The sequence below is a fragment of the Lepisma saccharinum genome, chromosome 10, assembly GCF_977018435.1.
Source record: "Lepisma saccharinum chromosome 10, izLepSacc3.1, whole genome shotgun sequence".
NCBI classification, from domain to species: Eukaryota; Metazoa; Arthropoda; class Insecta; order Zygentoma; family Lepismatidae; genus Lepisma; species Lepisma saccharinum.
Window position 1 is genome coordinate 61,808,012 of NC_139238.1, and position 24,113 is coordinate 61,832,124.

Here is a 24,113-nt window from a genome sequence, read left to right on the forward strand (position 1 = left end):
TTTCACATAAAAGTGTACATCTTTGCTAAACGCAATTCACCTCTAGCTTGTCAATTGCCTTTTAAAGTGTTATATAATACTGGCAATTTCAAGCCAAAAATATTTAACTTTCATTTTTAAAATTTTGTTTAATTCTTTATACCCAAAAAACAATATATTTCTATATCTTTCAGAAAGTAACACATTTCATGGGTCGACTTGCAAAAATTAATCTTAATAATTATTATAATATCAACAATATAATTAAACACTTTCAATCTCATAAAAAACTTTTCTTTCAGGCTAGAAATAAAAAGACTTCGAGCAACATCATATATTCGCAGCATTAACTATTCATTCATATTGGTAGCTGTCCAAACAGAAATCTGCACTACTGTGGTAATGTATGTTCTTCTTGGGAATACAATCAATGCACAAAAGGTATTATAGCATCTCCTTTATCATTACTAACATCCATATCTACATTGTGTGAAAAATAAAACAGAGAGAGAATACATGGCTTCACTAATTTAGTCTTTGAAGTACTTTGCAATAATAACCCTGTTAAGCCATGCTCAATAACACACTAAAAATGCTGACCAAGGCAGACATTTATTTTGAAAAAACAGTGTGTATAGTGAGTTTTCTTAAAATAAATCTCTGCCTTGGTCAGCATTTTTAGTGTGTTATGTATTTGCAATAATGTTCAGTCATTAGGTCATCTGACTACAATGCGAGAGACCCGGGTTCAATCCCCAGTGGGGGAGAACCAGGATTATTTCCACCTGTTCAAGTGGCTCCGGCATCCACTCAGCATCATATAAAGTGGATACTTGGAGGAAACTCAGGGAAGGGGGGGGTAAAGGCAGCCAGGGCCATGGTGCTGATCACATCACTTCCACCTTCGGTCGTGATCAGAAAGCATTGGGCCCTAACTCCATGCCCCTATACGCCCTCGCCTCACAACGGAAACATTGCCCGTGTGGATGCAATGGTAAAATTAGTGGTGCTATGGAACAAATGCCTGAACCTCCGTGATGACTATGTGGGAAAATAGTGCAAGGTACATACAACAATTTCTATATTTTGATTTCCCTGCATGTTTATTATTTCGGCTGAAAAAAATATAGGGGCATAGACTTTTCGATTTGTCCTCGTACATAGTCCATGACATCAGCCTTCAAACCCTACTGGTTAACACATAATATATTACACACAGTTCCAGAATCCAGGCAAGGCTTGAGATTGTCCCAATTCATTACTACTAAGGGAGATTTCACACCAACATGACAGGAGACATGCGTCACTTTGAAACAAACCTTTCACACAAAAATTACAAGCAGGGACATTGTTAGGGGAGAGGATTTGCAACTGTGCCCCCCAAACAAAATTTTGATCGATTAAAATTTATCCTAAATTAATACTATATAAAATTTTCAGGGAAATTTGTAGCAGAACTGGAAGACTACATGGGGAACAAACTTGCTAGTCTGAAGAAATTATTCAGAAGCAAATGTAAGACTCCAAAATTTCCACTTCTTCATTGCTTACCGGTTTGTAACCAGTCATAGAATCTGTCTGCCTTGAGGCTATTACCCTTGCTCAAAGTTCCTAGAAACCAGGGATTCGAACTTTTTGTTACAAATTACCATTCCCTTACAGATGGAATCAAAGTCTCTGCCGCGGTCAACAGTAGGGGATCAAGAGATATATATGGAGTTCTCCAATGACTGATAATGTTCCAAGATGTAACGCTATTGCGTACGGTACTATTTATGATATACTTAATACTAAGACTTCATTTAAAAGCACTGTTCCAAGACATAATAATTATTTATTGTTCTAAATCTTAACATCGTAGTACCGAAGTACTAATTACCAACTTCTTGGTCAATCGTTTAATTATTACCTAGTAAGCAAGTTCCAAGTGGAAAGTTCACTTAGATAAAATGGGTCTTACCCTCAAAGACAGCAGCGGCGTTAGTCAAAGCGGCCTCTCGTTGTCTCACCAGTTCGCAGAAAACACACACACACGCCATTGTGTGCAAGAAGTATATATTCACTACACGACCTAGTCTTCATCCTCAACCCAGCTCTTAGTGCTACCAACCTTGTGGCTATTTTAGTAATCTGTCCATTTGGCCTTGCTGGCCCCAAGGGAGGTTTTTTGTGGTTAGGAGACCTTGTGGTCTATCGTCAGGGCCAAGGTCTTGGCCTTGTTTATATTTACTAAGCCACCTCAACATCCTGTTGGTCACCTTGTCGGTAACCTTGCCCTTGACAAAGAAGGGGGAGGGAAGGGCCTTGTCTTAATCACATGCGTTGAGGATGAGACAAGTGTATGTGATGTAAGTCCTTACTTCCTGTTTGTTTGTTAATACTTCCTTGGAGGCTACGCCCTTTTTTGCAACACAATGAGCTGTGCATTAAAATTTCTCACTGCTTCAACTTCAGAGCATTGTGTTCTTGCAAGTTGCCCTGGGTGTGATCAATGTGTAGTTCTAAAGTGTTGTAGTACGTTCCCATTTTCAATGGATAAATTCATTTTTTGTGATAATTTTCACATAAGAATCAATTATCTTGGACCTGTCAAAAATAAATCATACTAACAGCTATGCTTCATATACAGAGTGTCTCAAAAGTTATAGCGCAAACTGACACAGGTGAAAGTACACGATAATAGAAGCAAAAAGTCTCAGTAAACATGCGTCTGCAAACAAGCCATTTTCGATATAATTGCGAATGTGTGGTTACAAGTCGCCACTGACTTCATTGTTTGTAAACGTCATCCTAGTTGGTAAAATGTACTCTTTGTTGCTGTAAGGTTCCATTTTCACTACGCACTACAATACAACTGATGTGAATCCCACAATACGATTAGACTGTGTACTGATTGTATCCATCACAATGCCACCTCTCGGAAATGTTCTGTTTTGTAAACAAAGAGCAAACCTCGGAACGTGCAAGGAGTAAAGCATTTGGTGTTTACAAAATGCAATCAATGACGTTGTAACCACACATTCGCACACATTATTAGCATGTTACCAACTAGGACGACATTTACAAACAATGAAGTCAGTGGGTGCTTGTAATCACACATTTGCGATTATCTCGAAAATGGCTCGTTTGCAGACCCATGTTTACTGAGACTTTTTGGCTTTTATTATTGTGTACTTTCACCTCTGTCAGTTTGCGCTATTACTTATGAGACACCCTGTATAATATTGTTGTCTTGTTTAGCTTTCGTTTCTGCTAATAGTTTCATATGAACACATTTCAAAATTTCAGATTTAGCCCTCCCAAACTGAATAACCTAACGTCTCTGATTACAAGACAAGCTGCATATGTCACAGAATTCTGACTGAGGCATGGGTGTTTTTTTGGAGTGTCTCTTTCCATCTAATCTTCACTCATCCTCATCATCAAAATTAGCCAACAGTGGAAGAAAAGCGACACAAAAATTGAAAAGAAAAAAAATATGGAAAGCAGAATGGGGTACCCAAGGTTTGCTTTATGCAGGTACCAGGCTGGAAAAATTCTGACCTTAGATCATCACACCCCAGGGATTGAACCCATGTCTCCTGTATGGCAGTCAGGTGCCCGGAATAATTCAATTTGTGGTTGAGCCACAATGGCGCACTAACTACTAACTCCCTAGCCTTCTTAAACCAGGTTTATGGCTGAAGCAACACAAGCCTTCCATCTGTCCCTATCTTGGGCAAGATCAATCCAATCTTTTCCAGCCTTACCAATTTCCTATAGGTCCATCTCAACGTTATCCCTCTATCTTTGTCTTGGCCTTCCTACAGGTCTCTTACCATCAGGTTTCCCAACAAGAATCCTGTAAACTCTTATTTCCTCTCCCATTGTGCCACATAAGTCTTCTTGATTTAATCATTCTAATAATATAGGGACATGAATACAAATTATGCAGTTCTATATTATGTAACATTCTGCACTCACCTGTCTCCTCATCCCTTTTAGGTCCAAGTATTTCTCTAAGGATTTTATTTTCAAATACTCTTAATTTATGTTCCTCTTTTAATGTAAGGGACCAAGTTTTACATCCATACAGGCAAAATTACTGTTTTGTATATTTTAACTTCTAGTTTCTTGGATGTTATACGAAAAGATAAAAGTTTATCAAGACGTGACACACAAACTACTCAAAGATTAAGGAAAATATCTTTGTAAGTCATGAGCTATTTATATAATTGCATAATGTAACTCTTTTATGTTTTTCAGCTATTCGTTATCACTTCTCTTATTAACACTCTACGTATGTCAATGGCTAGTTTCTTCCCTCAAGCTATCACACTGTTTGCAGAGCTTTTAGTAGCCATGAGACGTCTCCAGGTGAGTTACACATTTCATAATCAAAGTAGCTGTAATGGTTATAAGTTTCCCTCAGACCAAACTCATACAATACTCATGCTGATGTCCTAAATCTTTTCAAAGTTCTGGTAAATTTTCCTGTTCCCAGGCTCATATTTTTCCTTGCACAAGATTTAACTGCCTCTTTGTTTATTTAATCTAATGAAGCCCATGATGACTCTATATATTGTAGAGATATGGAGATTATTAAACTGAGAAAACCTCGTCATGGTAATATTCACGCTTGTTTATTTCCTGGAATTGTCCGACCAGTGGGTGATCCCAAGAATGCGCTAACTTGTAACTTCCGTTAAACAAGGAACTGAAAGGCAAACGCGTGGATCAAAACAAGATCTACTGCGGCTTTCGAAGCCTAAGATTATAAAAGCAAGCTCACTCCCGGAGCTCGCTCTCTTTTGGATTTTGACGCTCATTTGAACTACGCTTATCATCAACGCTTCTCTTTTGGATTACTTTTATCATCGACGCTCACATGGATAAGTAGTCTCTGAATACTCTACAACACATTAACACTACTGAACTACGATGATGGAACACGGAGTTACGGCTGCCTAGCATGCTACAAGTCATAAGGGATCGCTCGGTTTGGTGAGCTAAGGGTCGAAGGATAGAACCTTGGCATCTGTCACGATTCGGTCTGCAAGAAGCATCAGGACAAGAACATCACACATCTACCAGGTATGAACAAGCGTAAATAACCTTTACATCAACTTTCCATATCTGTACCCTCCTAATCGGAGCAGATTCAGCCAACAGATACAATTAAGCTCTACCTAAATGTATAATTGAAACTTCCCTGTGACCTCAGATCCCAGGTAAACGGGATTACAACAATATACACAGCAATAATGAGTGGAGTTCAATGTCCAGCAGTCTATTGTTTGTTATTATTTATTTCTAATGAATATTTACTTTTAAATTATAACCAATAAAATTTTCACTACACAAGTTGGATGCAAATATTAACTTTTCTCCTGAGACTTCAGTCAGTGTATGATACCAGTGGCCACCCACCATTGTGAGAAAATTGGAGAGCTATGAATGAATAGTGTATCCCGGTCATGGAAACATACAACAACAACTGGGGGGTCGTCATGGTGAACATACACAACTCTGTAACTGGTTGTATTATCTCACCACCTCAGCAGGTGGGAATGAGGCTGGCAGCCGGTAGGTAGGCACTGCCCCTTACGGGCTGTTACGCCACTGGTAATTAACAATGCCATATTATAAAATAAGTTTGTGAGATCATTCATAAACACCTCAACTATAAACACACAAAGGACAGTGGCAACCAATTTTAGATTCACTTTACACTCAGATCTGCTAATCGTGATAGGTCTACAGTTTAAATTAGACTTACAACCACTTTGCAATATGCCTTCACAGGGGATCAAACTTTTTGAAATTTCTTGATTACAACACAATAGTACGGGGTGATTCACATAAAACTAATACATTTCAGTCATATCTAACTTCCATAGGAATACATCTTAATGCTCCATATTAGTCTCACATGACGTGGGACATCTGGAAGATTCAAGATTCTAAAAAAGGTAAGCATCTGTGCTAGATTTGGTAGCTTTCATCTCCATATTGTCTCGGTCGCTGTGAAAATGCAGTACACACTATGAATTTTTATGGTGTTTGTTGACCAATTGAATGACAAGGATATTTCAACAGCATGGCCCCACATGCTATGCACCAAATGAGTTCTTGGCGCTGATCCAAAGTGTCTTTGAGGACTGAATAATTCCCTTAAAATTATGGCTACCGATATTTCCTGACTTGATCCACCTCCCTCAACTTGGTCCTGGGCAGGTATCTTAAGGAAACAGTATTACACCCTCTGACATTGGACGAATAGAAGGAGAGCATTACAAATGATATCACCGGTATTGACAACAGAACAGCCTATTTGAACAAATGACCAGGAACATGAGACAATGTGTCCAACTGTGCATTCAAGAGGTGGAGGGGAGGAAAGGACACTTTCAGCATTCAATGTTGATTGATTGATTGATTGATTTATTGTTTTAAGTCCACTTTATGCACAGTAAGGCTAATCGGGACTGGACCTACAGTTTAAAGTGGGATCCGAACCTCTTGTGCCTCCACCGGGTATCGAACCCGGGATTCCTTGATTACAAGGCAACAACACTACCACTGCACCATCGGGGAGGCCCTCAGCATGCAATGTAAAAGCTATTCAACTCCCATATCTGTGCTACATTTCAGATGCAATAACATGTTGCTAGCTTTATTCTCGTTCTCATACATTGATAATGAAATGTGTAAGTTATATATGAATCACCCTTTATTATCATTGTAGCATCGAGGAGACCCAACCAATTTTAAACAACAAAAGAATTCGAACATAAACACTAATGAACCAGTCTGAAATTAGAGCAACAACTATGGGCTTCACACGGCCACATAAGTTTTTGTGATTTGTCTGATACAGATTTGATAGAATTTCGATCAACAGCCTTTTGTGGCTTACACAAAATTATTGTACTGTATATTTGAGAAAGAAGAGAACTGTACCATTGACTTGATTAATAACACAAGAAAATATAAGTGCAACTGATAAGGCTTCTATCTATTCCAGGACTTTCTGTTGTACGAAGAAAACACTCCAAGCATAGCTGACAATTTCCCCTACAAGAATGGTAACAGTGAACAACTGACTTTGGGTGTTACAATTACAAATGCAAGTGGGAAATGGAATTCATCCAGTGAAAATACTTTATCCCAGATCAACATAGAGTTCATTCCTGGTAAACTGGTTGCAGTTATAGGGCCTGTTGGATCTGGGAAGGTGAATATAATGTTCTAGATACACTCCAAAAGTTCTAAAGATTTTTTTTGTTGTTGAAATTATCTTTATGTATCACTTCTCTGTAACTTCTAGTCAATTATGATGGTGATGGTGATGATGATGATGATGATGATGACAAGATGCTCACAAAAGAACAGCCCTCCCTAAATCCAGAACTCTCAGTGGCAAGATCATAGATTTGCCTACTCAATGCATTCAATCTGCAAAATGGCATCATGAGAACATGTCCCCATTACTAGCCTTAACAGCATGTTTCCTTTTTGTGGGGTGGGAAAGCTAGTCTAGACTGCCTTGCAGGAGACATGGGTTTGATTCCTGTGGTTCACCCAGCCTCAAATAAATGGGTACCTGGTAGCAACCCTGGGGAGTAAAGGTGGTCAGAGCATATTGCTGATCATATCACCTCTAAAAAATTTTCACGATCAAGAATGTGTGGGGTACGGATGGATATGCGTGGGGTAGGGGTTAATCTGGATATTGGATAACTTTCTATCCGGATCTCAAATTCAGATATTCTGATATCTGGATTACCTGGATATCCAGATATCTGAATTGTCCGGATATTTGATATCTAGATTATCCACAGCATTGTTTCTACTGAAATTTAAATTTATTTTTTACTTGTGAGAGATGATTAGTACGGGAGCCTTGTAAAAGTGATTGAATCTGATATCCAGGCAATTTTAGCTCAAACAGTGGAACCCCGATTTTAAGTTCCTGGGTTTTACATTTTGCAAATGTAAAAAGTTTATGTTACGAAATGTAAAATTGAGGTTCGACTGTATATCCACTCGATCATTTAACAGATATTCTCTAGACACCCTCTTTTCTTTGTAACTTTTCAATAGTTGACGATCTATGACATTTCCTAACAACAGTTTTGAGCTCCTAAGGCTTTCTCTGTCTATTTATTATCTTGGGGTAATTAAAAAACATAATATATTGTTTTTTTGTTATGAATTTTGTAAATAACATTTTTATTTAGGACACAGCAGGACCTTGGGATAATGCCAGCAAAGCAGTTTCTGAAATTTACTCTGTTGACATTCAAAATTCTGAAAAACTACATCTGCTGAGAATTCTTTCTAGAGCATTCACAAGAATCTTTGTGTGTTTTGCTTTTGCTGTGGTCTAGATACTCACAATATTTTCATGGCTACATAAGCCTATTAAACTTGTACGGCTATGTAAGCCTATTAAACTATTGCAAATACCTAGACAAAAGCAAAACATGCAAAGATTCACAGGAATGCTCTAGAAGGAATTCAGGGTTGCTACGATTTTTTGATTATGACGTTGACGTTCCCTGACGTTTCCAGGTTTTAAAGTACAAAAATGAAATTTTTTCGAGACATGTTTACTGTCATGATTTTTTGCTTTTGAACCTTGTGTTTTTCAATTAAATATATAATCCGTTAATTATTATGAATATTCACTTTCATCACTTATTTTTAGCAAATTTACTTCTACATGGACAAAAATAGATGAAAATTTGAAGAATGAAATGTAAAATTACAATCCGCATCAAATGTATTGGGTGCTACAATCACGTGTATCTAGCCTTCAGGCTAAGGTAACAGAGGTACATTATTTTACCATAACAGATCTCCACAACATAAAAACAACAGAAAAAGTTCATAGACAACATAATCTTTATAAACCATACACAATTTTTCATTTTCTAGCAGATTTGTAGTGTCGTAGAAAATGCTGTTTTTTGCTTACATTCATAAGACAGCATCCAGATAAATTTTTGTTGCATATAGGAATTCTATAGGAAATGCCAAAAAGACTAAGATGTATAAAATAATAGACAATAACCTCATCTTCACCAACCTTTCCGATAATTATGGTCATATTGTCAATGTACTTTGGTTATCAATCAGATATCTGGACTGAAAGTTTTACTTTCACATTCTTTGTAATATCTAGTATTTAAAAAGTGAAAATTTATTACAGATATTCGAAGGAACCATAATTTTTCACAACACTGAGAATGATCAGAACAAAAGAAACAAGTTTCTGAACTGAATATGTTTTGGGAGTGGAATCACAAGAACCGAATCCAGAAGTGGAAGTGAACGGCTTGCTCATTTTGCAACTTATTCTCTTGCAGACTCCAAAATGCACGTACATTCCAGATGATCTGCACAATTCCCTGACAAGCCAAATTCCCTGACATTTACCCATTTTCCAGGTTTTTCAGATGTGTAGCAACCCTGGAATTCTAAGCCAATGTAATTCTTCACAATTCGGTTTTTTGAAGGAAGGGAAAATCTCGAAAATGGCTTTGCTGTCATTGACCAAAGGTCTAGCCGAGCTTTAACATTTTAAAAATGCCACATTACTTTCTACGGTTACAATGATTTTGTTCAAATCAAAGAAAAAAGCAGTTGTGCAAGTCTGGTGGTGGGTTGGAAACTGGCAAAATGTATCAATTACAACAGCCATAAAATCGAAAAAAAAAAAGGATATCATGTTAGTATAAATTATATCTTTTTGGGTTCAATGAATTCAAATATGCCATTTATTTTAAAGTCTTAGCACTTATTGTTGCATTCCCCTAAATGGCTCAGAATGTTCTACTACTTTCAATCTTCATGTAAAAAAGCTGATCACAAAATCAATACTTGTCTTCAAAACTTAATCATTATCAGATTTATGACATATTATATGCTACAATTATGTCAGAGGAAATTTATTATTTTTTTTATAAAATTGCATCCAAATTTACAGAAATGTGTTCCAGCATAACTTACCTATATATAGGTATTGACTATTGACATGTCCTTCCTGGGAACCCCTTGTGGTTGCGCCGAGATCTAGAGCAAGTTCATTTTCCGACTACAGACTTATGAACAACGTTCTTTATAATTGAGAGAAGTTTGCCCTTGCACGTTGTATTTGTGCCAAACTGATGTGTTGGTGCCGTATCTGTGTGTGATTAACACGAACACATAACTCGATGTAAGAAGTTGACGTGACATGTTGGTTCACCATGGAATCGTGCGTATGTTTTTCAGTGGAAATGAAAGGACATGTCCCATGAACAGGTTTAGGCACGCGATAATTTAGCTATTGTTTTTGTGTAATTTACGATCTATTTGTGTTACAGATTTCGATTTATTTCTATATTTTATTTACTTGCAAAATCTTTGAGTGACGTCAGACTGTTGAAGTACACAGTCCTGCTTTGTATATATTAATCTTGTTGCTGACATCACGTTATTAGTTTATATAGTTTTCTGGTAAAGTTTTGAGTTATTTAAAGAATGTTTTAATTGACAAATTCCCTCTATAATTTTGTGCTGCTATTGTGTATTTGTGCATTTTGTTATTATGTATTAATGTTTTTACACACCTTTGCGTATATAATTTCCATTCTGATACTAGTCGTCTGTGGCAACAAAAAGAGTATAAATACGAGCCAATCTGCCCAGATTTTGAACCATTTTTCATTTGCTCTTAGAAGTGTATAGATGTCTAATGTGCTTTGTTCTTGGTAGTCCTTGGGGTGTGGTTCATGTGGGGGACCTGTGTAGGATGCAATACACCTTACAGCAATCTTGCTATACAAACTCGTTGCGCCCTGGCACTTGTTGAGGAGTTAGTAGTTTTGCTTATTTGCCATTTTGTGTCATTATTTGAATGTCGATTTTTATTGTGTCTTGTCCCGAGATTCCTTGGTCCTCATTGGGATGAGGTTCATGTGGAGGACTAGTGTGGGGTGCAATACACCCTACGGTCCTCTCATTTGTACACAACTTGTTTTCGCCCTGGCACTTCTTGAGGGTGTCTGTGCAGACCAATTTATTTCATTTCTTGTTGTTGGGGCTCGGACCCTCAACCCTTGTTCAGACCATTGTCTTGGGGTGGTATATTTGTGTAAGTAATTTTTATTTGTCAGTGCCATTGTGTGCTTATTTTAACTGACAATGCCTGTTTGGGTCGATATATTTTGTTGACATCATTTTGTCCTTGTACGCTTATGTACATTTTTCTTATTAACTGCATAATCGAAATAAATAGATTCTTGAATCTATATGTCAAACGTAAGTTCTGAGTTTTGTTTAGACTGCAAATCTTATTGTTTTCCCATGCTCTGAGATGTGTCATTTGTATACCATTGTAGAGTCTCGTGTTGTTCATCTATTAATATATTGAGATTACTATTACTAATATTCTATTGTTGAACCTGGCACGACCGTGTCAGTATTCTTACAAGTCTGTAAGTTCAGGTCAGTATTATTAATATACAAAAACTTTTCTTCTGCACAGACTAGCTTGCTCCATGCCATCTTGGGTGAGCTCCCCCTGACCAAAGGCTTCGTGGAGGTGAATGGAAGAGTCTCCTACGCAGCACAAGAGCCTTGGCTTTTCTCTGCTTCCGTGCAGCAGAACATTTTGTTTGGTTCCCCCTTCGACTTAGAGCGATACAAGAGGGTGGTGGAGGTCTGTGCTCTGAATAAGGACTTTCAGCATTTCCCCTACGTGGACCAGACGATTGTTGGGGAGAGGGGGATTTCTCTGAGTGGAGGCCAAAAAGCTAGGGTCAATCTTGCCAGGTAAATTTCTTGTTTGTTTGTTTTAGAGTCAATTTTATGTACAGAAAGTCTAATCGGGACTGGACCTACAGTTTAACGTGGAATCCAAACCACTATATGCCTGCACTGGATATTGAACCCAGGACCACTTCATTACCACTACATTATCCGGGAAGACCCTTACCATCTAAATATAACTAGTACTTGGGTAAAAACATTTCCAGATGAGTTTTAGTGATATTTTTACCCCCTATCCTTCCTATTTATGGGGAGTTGCTCTGTTCTAGTCAGTACAGCACCTGACTGCCATGCAGGAATGAATGGATGCATGAGTTAAAATTATTGGCTGCATTGGCACACATGCTCATTTTGCACCCATAAATGTATAAGGTAAGGTAAAGTTCCCGTGCATATAGCACCATGCCATGAAGGCACATTTAGGGAGGATGTGGCGGTAGGGCCAGCACACATTCACGCTGGCAACCTTCTGGCACATTCTGGCAACCTTCACACACCCCTTCCCCCAGGGTATCCTTTGATTTGAGACTGGATGAGCCCCAAAGCTGCTTTATGCGGGGACAAGTTCAGAAAAATTCTGACCTTAGATCATATGAGCTATCACTGTATTTAATAAACTGTGATATGTGGATAATACAGAGGTGTCAGAGGTGTCTGCAATGTCTGCATTCTTCTTTTTTCTGTAATTATGTATTTGAGAAGTTCCTGTAATTTTGCTTTATGAAGCAACCTGAACAAAATTTGCATTATAGTCAAGTTCCCTTTTAAAATCAAGAATCATATTTAAGCTTGCAGTGTCATTTTTGCTGTTAAGAAACCAACAATCACACACAGTCTTGAATGTTTATGAGTAAACAACTGCATTGTTAACAACGGGTGCTCAAAGAGAGAGAGTTGCTTTTCTGTTCTTAGAAGGAGAAAGTATTGGTACTGAAATCTGAATGCAAACCTCTATTGTTGCATTTCGTAAAAATTGTGTTCTCTGTTATAGTGTGTGGTTTTCTCTTTCTTTATCTGTCATAAAGAAAGCAAAAGAAGTTAGTTCGCTACAAGAAGTGAAGTTTGCACGATGCTAAAGTTTTCGCAGAGGAAAGGAATATTATTTATCTAAGTAATTCGCGTGCAAGTGGGAGTTCGCAGAGGGGAAGTGAACAGTGCATGACTTCAAGTTAAACGCGGCACTAAGAAAGATAATTTTCCTGTGATTCGCATGTGTACCGTGTGCAAAAGTGACACATTTTGAGTCATATTGCATGATGGAGGTCAAAACATATTGCAGTGTCATCTGTGACTGAATCCCATTCTCATCTCGATTTGCGTTCCCTTCTGTGTTCTGACAAAAGAAGTTCCAATCAAACTCCAAGTGGTGAATGCTACCATGATTGAACATTCTCCAAACAACTGAAGATTTCCCTGGGATTTATGGAAGAGACCTCCTGACCTGTCTGGCGAAGTGGCTACGATCATATTGAGCCTCATTGGATACTTTCATGGTACAAAGGTTGACCTCGTCTAATCATAATTTTTGCCACATTAGGATTTTTACAATAACAGGATTATGTCATGTATGTGGATCAATCATAACTAGACTGATGATGATGAGTTAGTTATCAACAGTAAAAATCACTGAATTACAAAAATTAATGTAAATTTAAAGATGAGCAATTGTTAACTGGTTGTGGAAGTCACATTACAATTCACAGTTCATTTGCTTTAAATGGTGGTTATTCAAACATGATATACCTTTAAGGAAGAATGTGTGAAGTCAAGGCCAAGAATTATTTGTATTGTAAGGATCCTTGAGTATATTATGTCAAAGTACATAATAGATTGTTAGAGGCATGCAAATTTCGTTTTGAGGAAAACACAAAATATGAAATAACATGCTGTAATGTACATTTTTCATGTTTCTGAAAGGTGTGAGGTGCATTTTTCTACCCTTTTTTGTCACAAAATAATGCGAAATGAACTGCAAAATGCGAAATATATTCTTAAACACGAAATTTACAGTTTATATACTGATGCGACACTTTCTGAAGTCTTAAGTATCCTGTGAGTTATGCAATTCACTGAAAATTGTTTAATTCTGCTGTAAATATTTGGGAAGCAAAAATGGACCACTTTACACAGGAATAAACTTAATACCCTGGTAACTACATAAATGTGCTATTAGAAGGGGTAAGTTTATTTTGTGTAATAAGTGCAGTTTTTAAATCAAATTTAGAATTATATTCACAATTTTAAAACCAAAATGTCATTTTATATAGCACTTTTGATGTGATTATTCACCGCTATAACAACGAAATTTTATTTTATTTACTGCTTTTGAACCCAAAATCGATTTGTTTTTGTACCGAAATTTTGCTTTCTTATTTCCCAAAAATATGTGCCTCTATAGATTGTACATATTAGAAGACAAAAAAATAATTCTGTGATCTTGTTCAATTTTGATTTCAGTGAATATAATTGTTCTAAAACTTTATTTCTGTCCTTGTAGTTTTACTTAATGATGGTTTATGTTTAAGTCCATGCTTAAATTTTTAGCTAGTATTTGTGTGTTTCCTGGACTCTGGACATTATCATATTGAATTAATTATGATAAAGAAATTATTGAAACAAAGTAACCACTGACTATTTTTTCAGAGCTGTCTACCGTGATGCTGATATCTACCTTTTCGATGATCCATTGTCTGCTGTGGACACATTTGTTGGAAAACAATTATTTGAAAACTGCATTACTTCATTTTTAAGAAACAAGACATGTATTCTGGTCACACACCAGTTGCAGTATCTTAAAAATGCAGATCACATTGTCATTTTATGTAATGTAAGTACTATATTTGTGATAAGTGAAATTTCATACTGTAACATTACTTTGAAGTATTGTACTACTGTGATGGGTGTTTGAGTCTGAATCCAAATTACCCAAATCTAGAATACTAAAACTGATATTTGAAACTCAAACCTTGAGTGAAATATCTGAATCTCAAATCTTAGAACTGATATCTGGATCCCAAATCTGATATCTGAATCTTGGAACCAATATATAAAACTTAAGTCAATCCATTACAAGATCCAAATCTTTCCAGATTGGGATAGGCTCATTCCTACTGTAAAAATTTCATATCGATCCATACTTATTATGAAAAAATGTAATATACGTGTGTTGGAAATTTTATATTGGCAACTTCAGCCTCCCTGATGGCGCAGTGGTAGCGTCGTCGCCTTGTAATCAAGGGGTCCCGGGTTCGATACCCGGTGGAGGCACAAGTGGTTCGGATTCCACTTTAAACTGTAGGTCCAGTCCCGATTAGCCTTACTGTGCATAAAGTGGACTTAAAACACCAAATCAACCATTATATTGGCAACTATTAATTTACAAATGATACGAGAGAGATACCTCTGTGAAACTTTTACAGCCCTTCGATGTAATCACCAGCATTGTATACCACCATTGCCAGAGATGTGGAAGTCGTAGTATTTCTGTAGCAGTGCCTGTTCTGTTGATGGTTTGAATGGAGCAGTCTATTGCCTGAAGAATTTCTGGAACAGTTCAGAAGCGAATGCCCTTCATCTTATGGATCAAATCAAAGTCACAGGGGCTGGTAGAGCATCTGCCAGCCCCATCGAGGTAACAAATCAGCCACAGGTTACACTACATGCACCCAAGCAAAATGATGGGAGAATTCAGAAGAAAGTGTTCCCTCTTCTTTCGCAATGCAGGTCGCAGGTTATGTTCCAAAAATTAACAGTAATACCACAGGTAATACTGCACATTGACAGTCTGTCCTGGGGGTATGGCGAGAATCATCAGAATTTTTACATTAGTTGAGTTCTGACTACACAACTTTAGACCGCCAACTCCAGCAATACTCTATTCCTCTCGTCACTGCGCATGTGCCTAGTGTTGGAAGGAAGAGTCAATTTACTGGGAGGTAGCTTAGGTATCAAACTAACATGTTGTATAAGTGAGAAGCACTGGTTCCGTTTTGTGGCATATATACAGCTGTGTTGCCACTATTAAATTTCCAACCCATGTATATATTGGTTTATCAACCTGAATATATCAGTTAGCAATCAAAAACATTAGAAACTATAAGGGTGATGTTCTTTTGGAGAAGAGAGATATCTTCTGTAGAACAGGTTTGTTTACTACCCTGAGCATGAACAATTAATACTTATTAACCTTGCATTATCACAGGTTGTAGCTAGTTGTTAATTTTTGTACCTATAAAATCAGTTTTAATGATTTTTACTAGGGAAAATCAAAAAGTAAGTTACACCCCCTATATAAAACAAACAAGACACATTAGAAAGAAAATAATTATTGGAGAAAAATGCATGAACATTTAACTTTTTTCGACATAGTCACTAAGGTATTCCAAGCACTTTTCGAATTGTGTGACCAGTTTTTTGATTTCTTGTGCGTAAAAATTCTGTTCAATTTCAATTGAGTTGACATTTGTGCTCATCGGTTAACAATCGTGGCACCCAGTGAGAGCACAGTTTACTATACACCCAACTGGTCATGAATCAGCATAGACACACTATTGTATTATATGTTCAGTTCACTTGCAATCTCTTTTAATTTTCACATGGTGGTAGGCAAGGATGATTGCATTCACATGCTCTGTTTTGTCGATAGTGTTCCAGTTGCAGGCTGCCCAACACACTGTTCGTCGTTCACATTCGTTCTTTCTAACATCTGGCAATTTCCTGATCATGGGATGTGACATTGCATTCCCACCATACACCTCGACAATTTGGCGATGGATTCCACTCTGATTATGCCTTCGTGTCCACAAAAATCGGACGACTGAGCAGAACTCAATGTTGGACTCAATGTTGATATTGAACCATGCAGGTGTTATTTAACCACATGATATGTATTGTGAATATGCATGTCCCATACTGCTGTATCTGTACAGGAATATCTGGCCAAACATCATATCCCTGCTCTTCCACATCCACCATATTCACCTGATCTGGTTTCCCATGTGAAAATGCCACTGAAAGGAAACTGACATCAAGATATTCCAGCAATCCAAAAGGATGTGACAGATGTGCTGAGAAGCATTTCAGAAGAGTCTTTCTCTGCTTGTTTTCAAGACATCCGTAAATGCTGGCAGCTGTTTGTAAATAGCGGAGGGAACTACTTTGACAGGAAGAACTTTTTTGTTGGTGATTACATCTAAAGATATCCCTTAGTAGTTATGCAGAGAGAGGTAAGTCACTGTAATAAGCTTATGGTTCATAGGTTCATAGCTGTACATGCCTGACAAGGATACCAGATAGGTGGCAAAATCGTGAACAAAAACTTCATGGGAAAATGAACCATAAGCTTATTAGAGTGAATTAGTTGCTGAGTTGAATATATTATTTCTTACAGCGTCAATCCTGAAACTTTTCTGACAAAGGTTACATGTAATAAAACTTGCAACTGAATAGATCACTCAAATTATCTGAATCTGAATTATCAAGATAGTCTCTTGGATAATCAAAATATCCAGATATCAAGACCACTAGCTGCTTCCAAAATAGATATTCACTAATTTAAAATCTGGACATCCATTATCTGAATTTCTAGTATAAAACCTGTTCTAATGATTATGTGATGGCTAAACTATATATGCTTGCATAACTATTTAAATGTTCTTGTGACTCCCTTCAGGGATCTATTGAGGCTCAGGGCAACTACAGTAACCTGCTAGAAAGTGGAATGGATTTTGCACACCTCCTTGCTCACAGTGAAGAGAAAGGAGAACATACCAGCAATGAAATAATAGAATGTTCTACAAGTGTCAAGCCAAATTCTGTTCAGGTAATATTGTAATTTTATATTGCACAATAGCAGAACAGTTATTTAATTAGATAGTTAATTCATTAGCAATTATATATACCCCCAAATTATAGGGAATCTACCATGTTAACAAGGTAGATCTAACCAGTTGTTATGCATCCAGAGATTCTTCTTTAGTACTTTATTCATGTTATGGGACTTTAGATGTAGTAAGATACATAGGTGTAGCTAGAACTTTATATTTGGGTGCGCACAAAGAAAAAAAATGGTCTTGTACCTTTTTAATAGCATATTTTGCAACACAATCACTTGGCTCTTTAACTGCACTGATGTTTGTAAAGGAATATACATTCACTAAATGACAGTGTTGAAAATTTCTGAATACATGTAGTAGAAAAAAATCAAATTGCATAGAAATTACAGACACACAAAATATTCATAAATGTTAGAAACAAATACATCAAAATACACGTCATCTATAACAAGAGACGTCTGTCAAAAGGTACAATGTTCTTAAACTCATCAATAACTTCATTTACATCAATAGACTAAGCTTTTTCCTGTTCCACAAATAACAAGAGCAGGGCTTCCAATCTATCCTGCTTCCGAGTTGCTCTTAATTTAGTTTTAACTTGGGAAAGCTTCGAGAAAGCTATCTCTCACACGTGCAGCTTGTGACAGATATAGAAGAAAGGCGCTGCAGTACAGAGTAGAATGCAGTAAATATCTTCTTTCTCCAATGACATCAAAAAATCGAAAATCTATAGACACTCGTTTCATCAGCGATAATGCACATGTTTGTACCAAGTAATGACATTTTCAACTTCTTACAAACTGCCGCTTATTTTCTCTCTTATTGAAATATCTGTCTTTAATTCTCTTTGATAAAGCATTCCATTAGGGTGTGCCTAAGCACACCCAGCACACCCCGTAGCTACGCCTATGGTAAGATATCAATATGCATGTGAAACGTGATTACGTATAATGATTACAACTTCTGCAACTTTACATTTCATCTGTATATTAATTTAACACTTTATGTATGCATTAATGCATTTATGCATGTTATCATGTTACAAAATATCTACAGTATTTTAACAATACCAAGAATAATTCATAATAGAGTGGCTTATTTGAAAACAGTTACATTTTGTATTTTAGAAATATTTTCTTTGGCTGTGTGTAAATTTGAATTCCACTATTACAACTATACAAGATCATGACTTCCAAAGTTTGCTGAATAACAATTTGTAGATTGATTTATTAGTCTTATTAAAACATTTCTATTTAATCATGAAACTATTTTGGTGAAGTGTTCACCTGAATATATTGCATAATTATCAGGATATTCAGGCCTGGCACAAGTGATTAAATGTAGCTTACATATTAGACTTGTAAAACGGCCTTGAAAAATAACGAACTTGTACTGGTGATTAAATTTGAACTTGTATATCTCAGGAAAACATCAACATTTTTTTTTTTTATTTTAAGGTATTTTTTTAAAATGTTGACTGTTTGATACATAGTATTTACTAGAGTACTTGGCACCCTTGGATAAAGCCACACACCTGGATTTTGAAGGAAGGAAATGATGGGGGAAATCAGTGCATTCTACAAACCTTTCACCTGTCAGCTTCAATACAAATAGGGTTATCATTATCACAATTCAGTTGAAGGCAGCAAGTGTGTGGCTGAAAAACAATCAACACATAACTGGAAGTTAAACCAGAATGCCTTTTACATATTCTTTCACTTAATATGTGGATTGTAGTATACACACAAACATATTTCATGCTTTATTTGCCTACCAATTATACCCCACAAGAAGAGCTAAATAGGTTGTTCATACATTAGCCCCGTCTAGTTGGCTGCACTTTTTGACACTCGGTGCAGTGCAGGTGTATCCAGTGTCAGATTGGTGCAAGGAAATTACATTCTACCAACTAGACGGAAAGCGGTAATCGAGTTCAGAAGATTCAACAAATGCCTGTCTGCTGCTTTAAATGGTCATTTGATTAGTTAGCACGCACCACGTGACCATACACCAAACATACACCAGTCTGAAAGGTAATGCAGATGGTGCAGACACCAAATACACTACTTGACTCGAAATCAATGAAGTAGATGACTCGGTGTTGCACCGTGCAACCAACTAGACATTTCGGTGCAAAGAGAGTCAAAGCGAGTCAAAAAGTGCAGCCAACTAGAGGAGGCTATTGTTAGGAGCTCTATAAATGCATAAGATGCACAGCCTCATTGTCTATAATCCTTTTGGTAAAAAAAATGGAGGGTACTCCAGTAAATACAGTATCTTTTAATTACAAATTTGCATTATTTTTTCCATTGTGTTGTAATAATGAATATTTTAAACCCTGAATGTCATCTGCCTATTGGAATAACATACAATTATAAAAACAGTCATATTTGTAAATTGTTAGTACTTTCATAATATTAAATTTATGAAATATTAAAAAAAAAATCTGAAATATGTGCAAAAATTGTTAGATTGTGATTTATGAGTTCTTTGTAATGCACACCCCATGGACAAGTGTGACAGTCACAAAATGCAACTACAATATTTAGTTTAGCACTTAACTGAACCTATTAGGTTTCCACTTTTGGTTTCTAGGCTAACCAATCGAAAATAAGCACACTTTCTGGGATGCTTTTTTTCCTTTTGTGTGCATAAACTTGAACATGTCATATAATTGGATAAGTGTCAATTTTATTAACTCTTATTTTAATTTCACTTTTTCCTCTTTTGGTTATATTGTGTCACTTTCTAGCATTGATATATTCACACATCCCAAACAACACCCCCCCCAAAATTTCCTCATTTTGGCTCTAAATACACTCCCCTAAACATGAACTTACACAATCTAAATTAAAAATTCTGGATAAATCTCTGACTTCTAGATTAACCACATCTGACAATTTGATGAAAAGCACATGTCAAACCACAAACAATGCTTTCTTCTGGATTACACTAGTTCTGGCATGTGACATTTTGATTTTAAATCCAATTCTGGCAACAAATTTTTCAGTTTTCGTACCTAAAGGTTATATATTAGTTGCCAATGTGCATCTAAAGGTTGAAGCACAGTTTCAAACACAGTACAAAACTTGTGAAACAGTACAGAAAACAACAAAACCAATAACAATACTGAAATACCCAAGTAATGGCGCATAGGTAAATATTTGCCAAAGACTACATGATGTTGAAAATAACAAACAGCCAACCTAAAAACAAGCATGATTGGGTGAATTTCCAACCATGCCCTATGCGATTCAAAGTGAGGGGAGGAAAAATTACAAGCACTTAAGACTAAAACCCACCAAATATTAGCTGCGACCAGCACAGCCATGGAAAAAATTTGCCCTGCACGTGTCATTAAATGTTAATATTGAAAAATGTTAATTACAGATACAAGAATTGTATATTTCTAATATCACATTTCGTTTTGTTTCATTTTTTTTAAGCTTAGTTCTTCCCAGCTGCTGTGTATTCTATATAATATGATGATAACAAAAATTCTCTCACATGTGAAACAGTGGTTGGTGCATGCAGGCTTTCAGCATGTAAGTATCTATTACAATTTCATACAATTTAGTTGGATAAATTTAGAGGAGTACTATTTAGCCTTCTTAAACTCGAAGTTTCATGGCTGCAGCAACACAGGCCTTCCATCTGTCCCTATCCTGAGCAAGATCTATATACTCTTTTCCATCCCTACCGATTTCCTTTTGGTCCATCTCAACGTTATCCCTCCAGGTTTTCCTACAGGTCTCTTACCATCAGGTTTCCCAACAAGAATCCTGTAAACTCCTCTTTCCTCTCCCATTCGTACCACATTACCTGTCCACTTAAGTCTTCTTGATTTAATCATTCTAATAATATTGGGACATGAATACAAATTGTGTAGTTCTAAATTATGTAACATTCTCCACTCACCTGTCTCCTCATCCCTTTTAGGTCCAAGTATTTTTCTAAGGCTTCATTTTCAAATACTCTCAATTTATCTTCCTCTTTCAATGTAAGGGACCAAGTTTCGCATACATATAATAATACAGGTAAAATTACTGTTTTGTATATTTTAACTTTTAATTTCTTAGATATTACACGAGAAGACAAAAGCTTATGAAGAGAAAAGTAACATGCATTTCCTGAATTAAGCCTGCTTTTCATTTCCTCTCTAGTATCATTTTCATTTGTTAATATTACTCCTGCCTAAAAGAGAGTACAACAGAAGAAAGAAACCAAAAGTTTTAGAGTTTTGTCACTTTTCACCTGACGTCACCTAGACTGGGAAACAAGGACATGCCCAGGAAGAAAATTTAGGGGAGAAGGGGTTGACAGGATCATGATTTCATAAAAGCTAATATATACACAATAAAAAAGAGAGAGAGAGGTTTGATTTCGTTTATTTTACTTCACTTTGTGCCACTTTTAGCTAATTGCGAACGATGATACAATGAAATTCAAGAAGGGACACTCACAAATAACATTCATCCCCAGGCCAGGATTTGAACCTGGGACCCCTGGCATCGTAGCATGCTGTGTTAACCACTCCATCATGAAGCAGGCTAGAGAGAGAGAGAAAGAGAAGGCATTATTATTTCAGCACTGTTTGACACAATTCGTAATATGGAATTATACATTACAAATTATATCACTGAAATAATCTGGTTGGGTTTCTGAAACAGATCACGGGTGTTGGAAGAATTAAGAAAAAATATTTATTCTCTAACGCGCATTTTAGTGTATGTCCTGCAATGATGCTGATGTGTGCTCTCTCTCTCTCTCTCTCTCTCTCTCTCTCTCTGTCTCTGTCTCTGTCTCTGTCTTACTGGGTGTAAAGTTTAGAAAAGTTTTTGTTACAAAAGTGCAGACAGCAGTGTACATAGCGGACAAAGAATTCTAATTGTTCATGTTTCAAGAATATTTTGGAGCATTTTGAACCCCCAAACCTGGCATGCCCTGGAAGTTTTAGTTCTTGGATCCTTCTGTCTGTTTTAAAACCATGTACTTTTATTACCTCCAAAGGTGGAATGATAACTTTAAAAGAACATGATGGTGACCAAAGTCATCAATGTTTATCCCATTCATTAATACAGCATGAAACATGAAAATAAATTCTTGCAATATAACTCATAGAATGTAATGATTGAATTTGGGGGGGGGCATCTTGTAAGCCAATTCAGTATCTGAAAACAAAGTACACAGTGCAGTATACAGTAGACAAACAAGAAATTGTCAACACTTACCTTCACACCATCTAGATGTTCAAATGATTCTCTTGACACGGTTGTTGGGGCATTTTCTGTGGAAGAAAAGACTGCAATTACTAAGAGTTATTTTCCATTTCTTAGGTTAATTACAACAATGAAAATGAATCACGAAATGGATGACAAAACAATGATACATTCATGCTTTACACAAGGGGCCACTAGTTTTGTAACTTAATCACAAAGGCCTTCAGCTTAAATTTAAAAATAGTCCTGTTCAAAAAAGACAAGTAAAGGCCAAGTACAATTAGTATCTGTCTAGTAAACAATACTATCCTCTCTAATATGTATGTGGGTTTGACATTTAATAGTGTCATCTATTTATTCTCAAATGATACAAAAGAGATACCTCTGTGAAACTTGTACAGCTCTTCGATGTAGTCACCAGCATTGTGTACAACCATTGCCAGTGATGTAAAAGTCATAGTATTTCTGTAGCAGTGCCTGTTCTGTTGATGGTTTGAATAGAATGGTCTATTGCCTGAAGAATCTCTTGAACAGTTCGGAAGGGATCAAATCAAAGTCACAGGGACTGGTAGAGCATCTGCCAGCCCCATCGAGCTAATAAATCAGCCACAGGTTGCTCTCCATGTGCTCGAGCATTGTCCTGCAAAATGATGAGGACGATTCAGCAGAAAATGTTCCCCCCCTCTTTCGCAATGCAGGTTGTAGGTTATGTTTCAAAAATGAACAGTAATACTGCGCATTGACAGTCTGTCCTGGAGATATGGCGAGAATCACCAGAACTTTCACATTAGTGGGGTTCTGACTACACAACTTAGACCACGAACTCCAACGATACTCTATTCCTCTAGTCACTGCGCATGCGGCTATTGTTGGAAGGAAGAGTCCATTTACTGGGAGGTAGCTTAGGTATCAAACTAACATGTGGTATAAGTGAGTAGCACCGGTTTCGTTTCATGGCATATATACAGCAGTGTGCCACTATTAAATTTCCAACCCACGTATATAGATGCACGTTATAGTAATAAACACAGAAGGAGCTGAGTCGATGCCAATGTATCAGTATAGGAAAATACACTATATTGCCAATAATGACCGGACCCCCTCTGAACTGTAAGGAGGATCACCCATACATCATTATGAGCCAGCAGAATGACTCATGAAGGACAATGAGTGTGCTGTAGACGTGCCAGCAGTCAAAATGAGTGGACGAGGCAAGCTCGAGATAAGCACATTCCTATGGGTGTCTGGTCATTATTGGCAATATAGTGTATGTTAGAATTTA

General features: G+C 36.8%; 1 protein-coding gene across 7 annotated transcripts in view; it reads left to right on the top strand.

The window, feature by feature from the left end:
- Positions 1 to 24,113, top strand: part of LOC145993921 (ATP-binding cassette sub-family C member 4-like) — a 243,132-nt gene that overhangs the window by 169,299 nt on the left and 49,720 nt on the right. For 6 of the 7 annotated variants that reach the window (XM_083129849.1, XM_083129847.1, XM_083129851.1 and 3 more), the window contains 7 exons: positions 282 to 420; positions 4,225 to 4,335; positions 6,986 to 7,195; positions 11,495 to 11,781; positions 14,422 to 14,605; positions 17,450 to 17,599; positions 21,059 to 21,157. In XM_083129849.1, coding sequence (XP_082985975.1) covers positions 282 to 420; positions 4,225 to 4,335; positions 6,986 to 7,195; positions 11,495 to 11,781; positions 14,422 to 14,605; positions 17,450 to 17,599; positions 21,059 to 21,157 — 1,180 coding nt within the window. The remainder of the gene's footprint in view (positions 1 to 281; positions 421 to 4,224; positions 4,336 to 6,985; positions 7,196 to 11,494; positions 11,782 to 14,421; positions 14,606 to 17,449; positions 17,600 to 21,058; positions 21,158 to 24,113) is intronic. The other variant, XM_083129850.1, reaches the window with a different exon arrangement.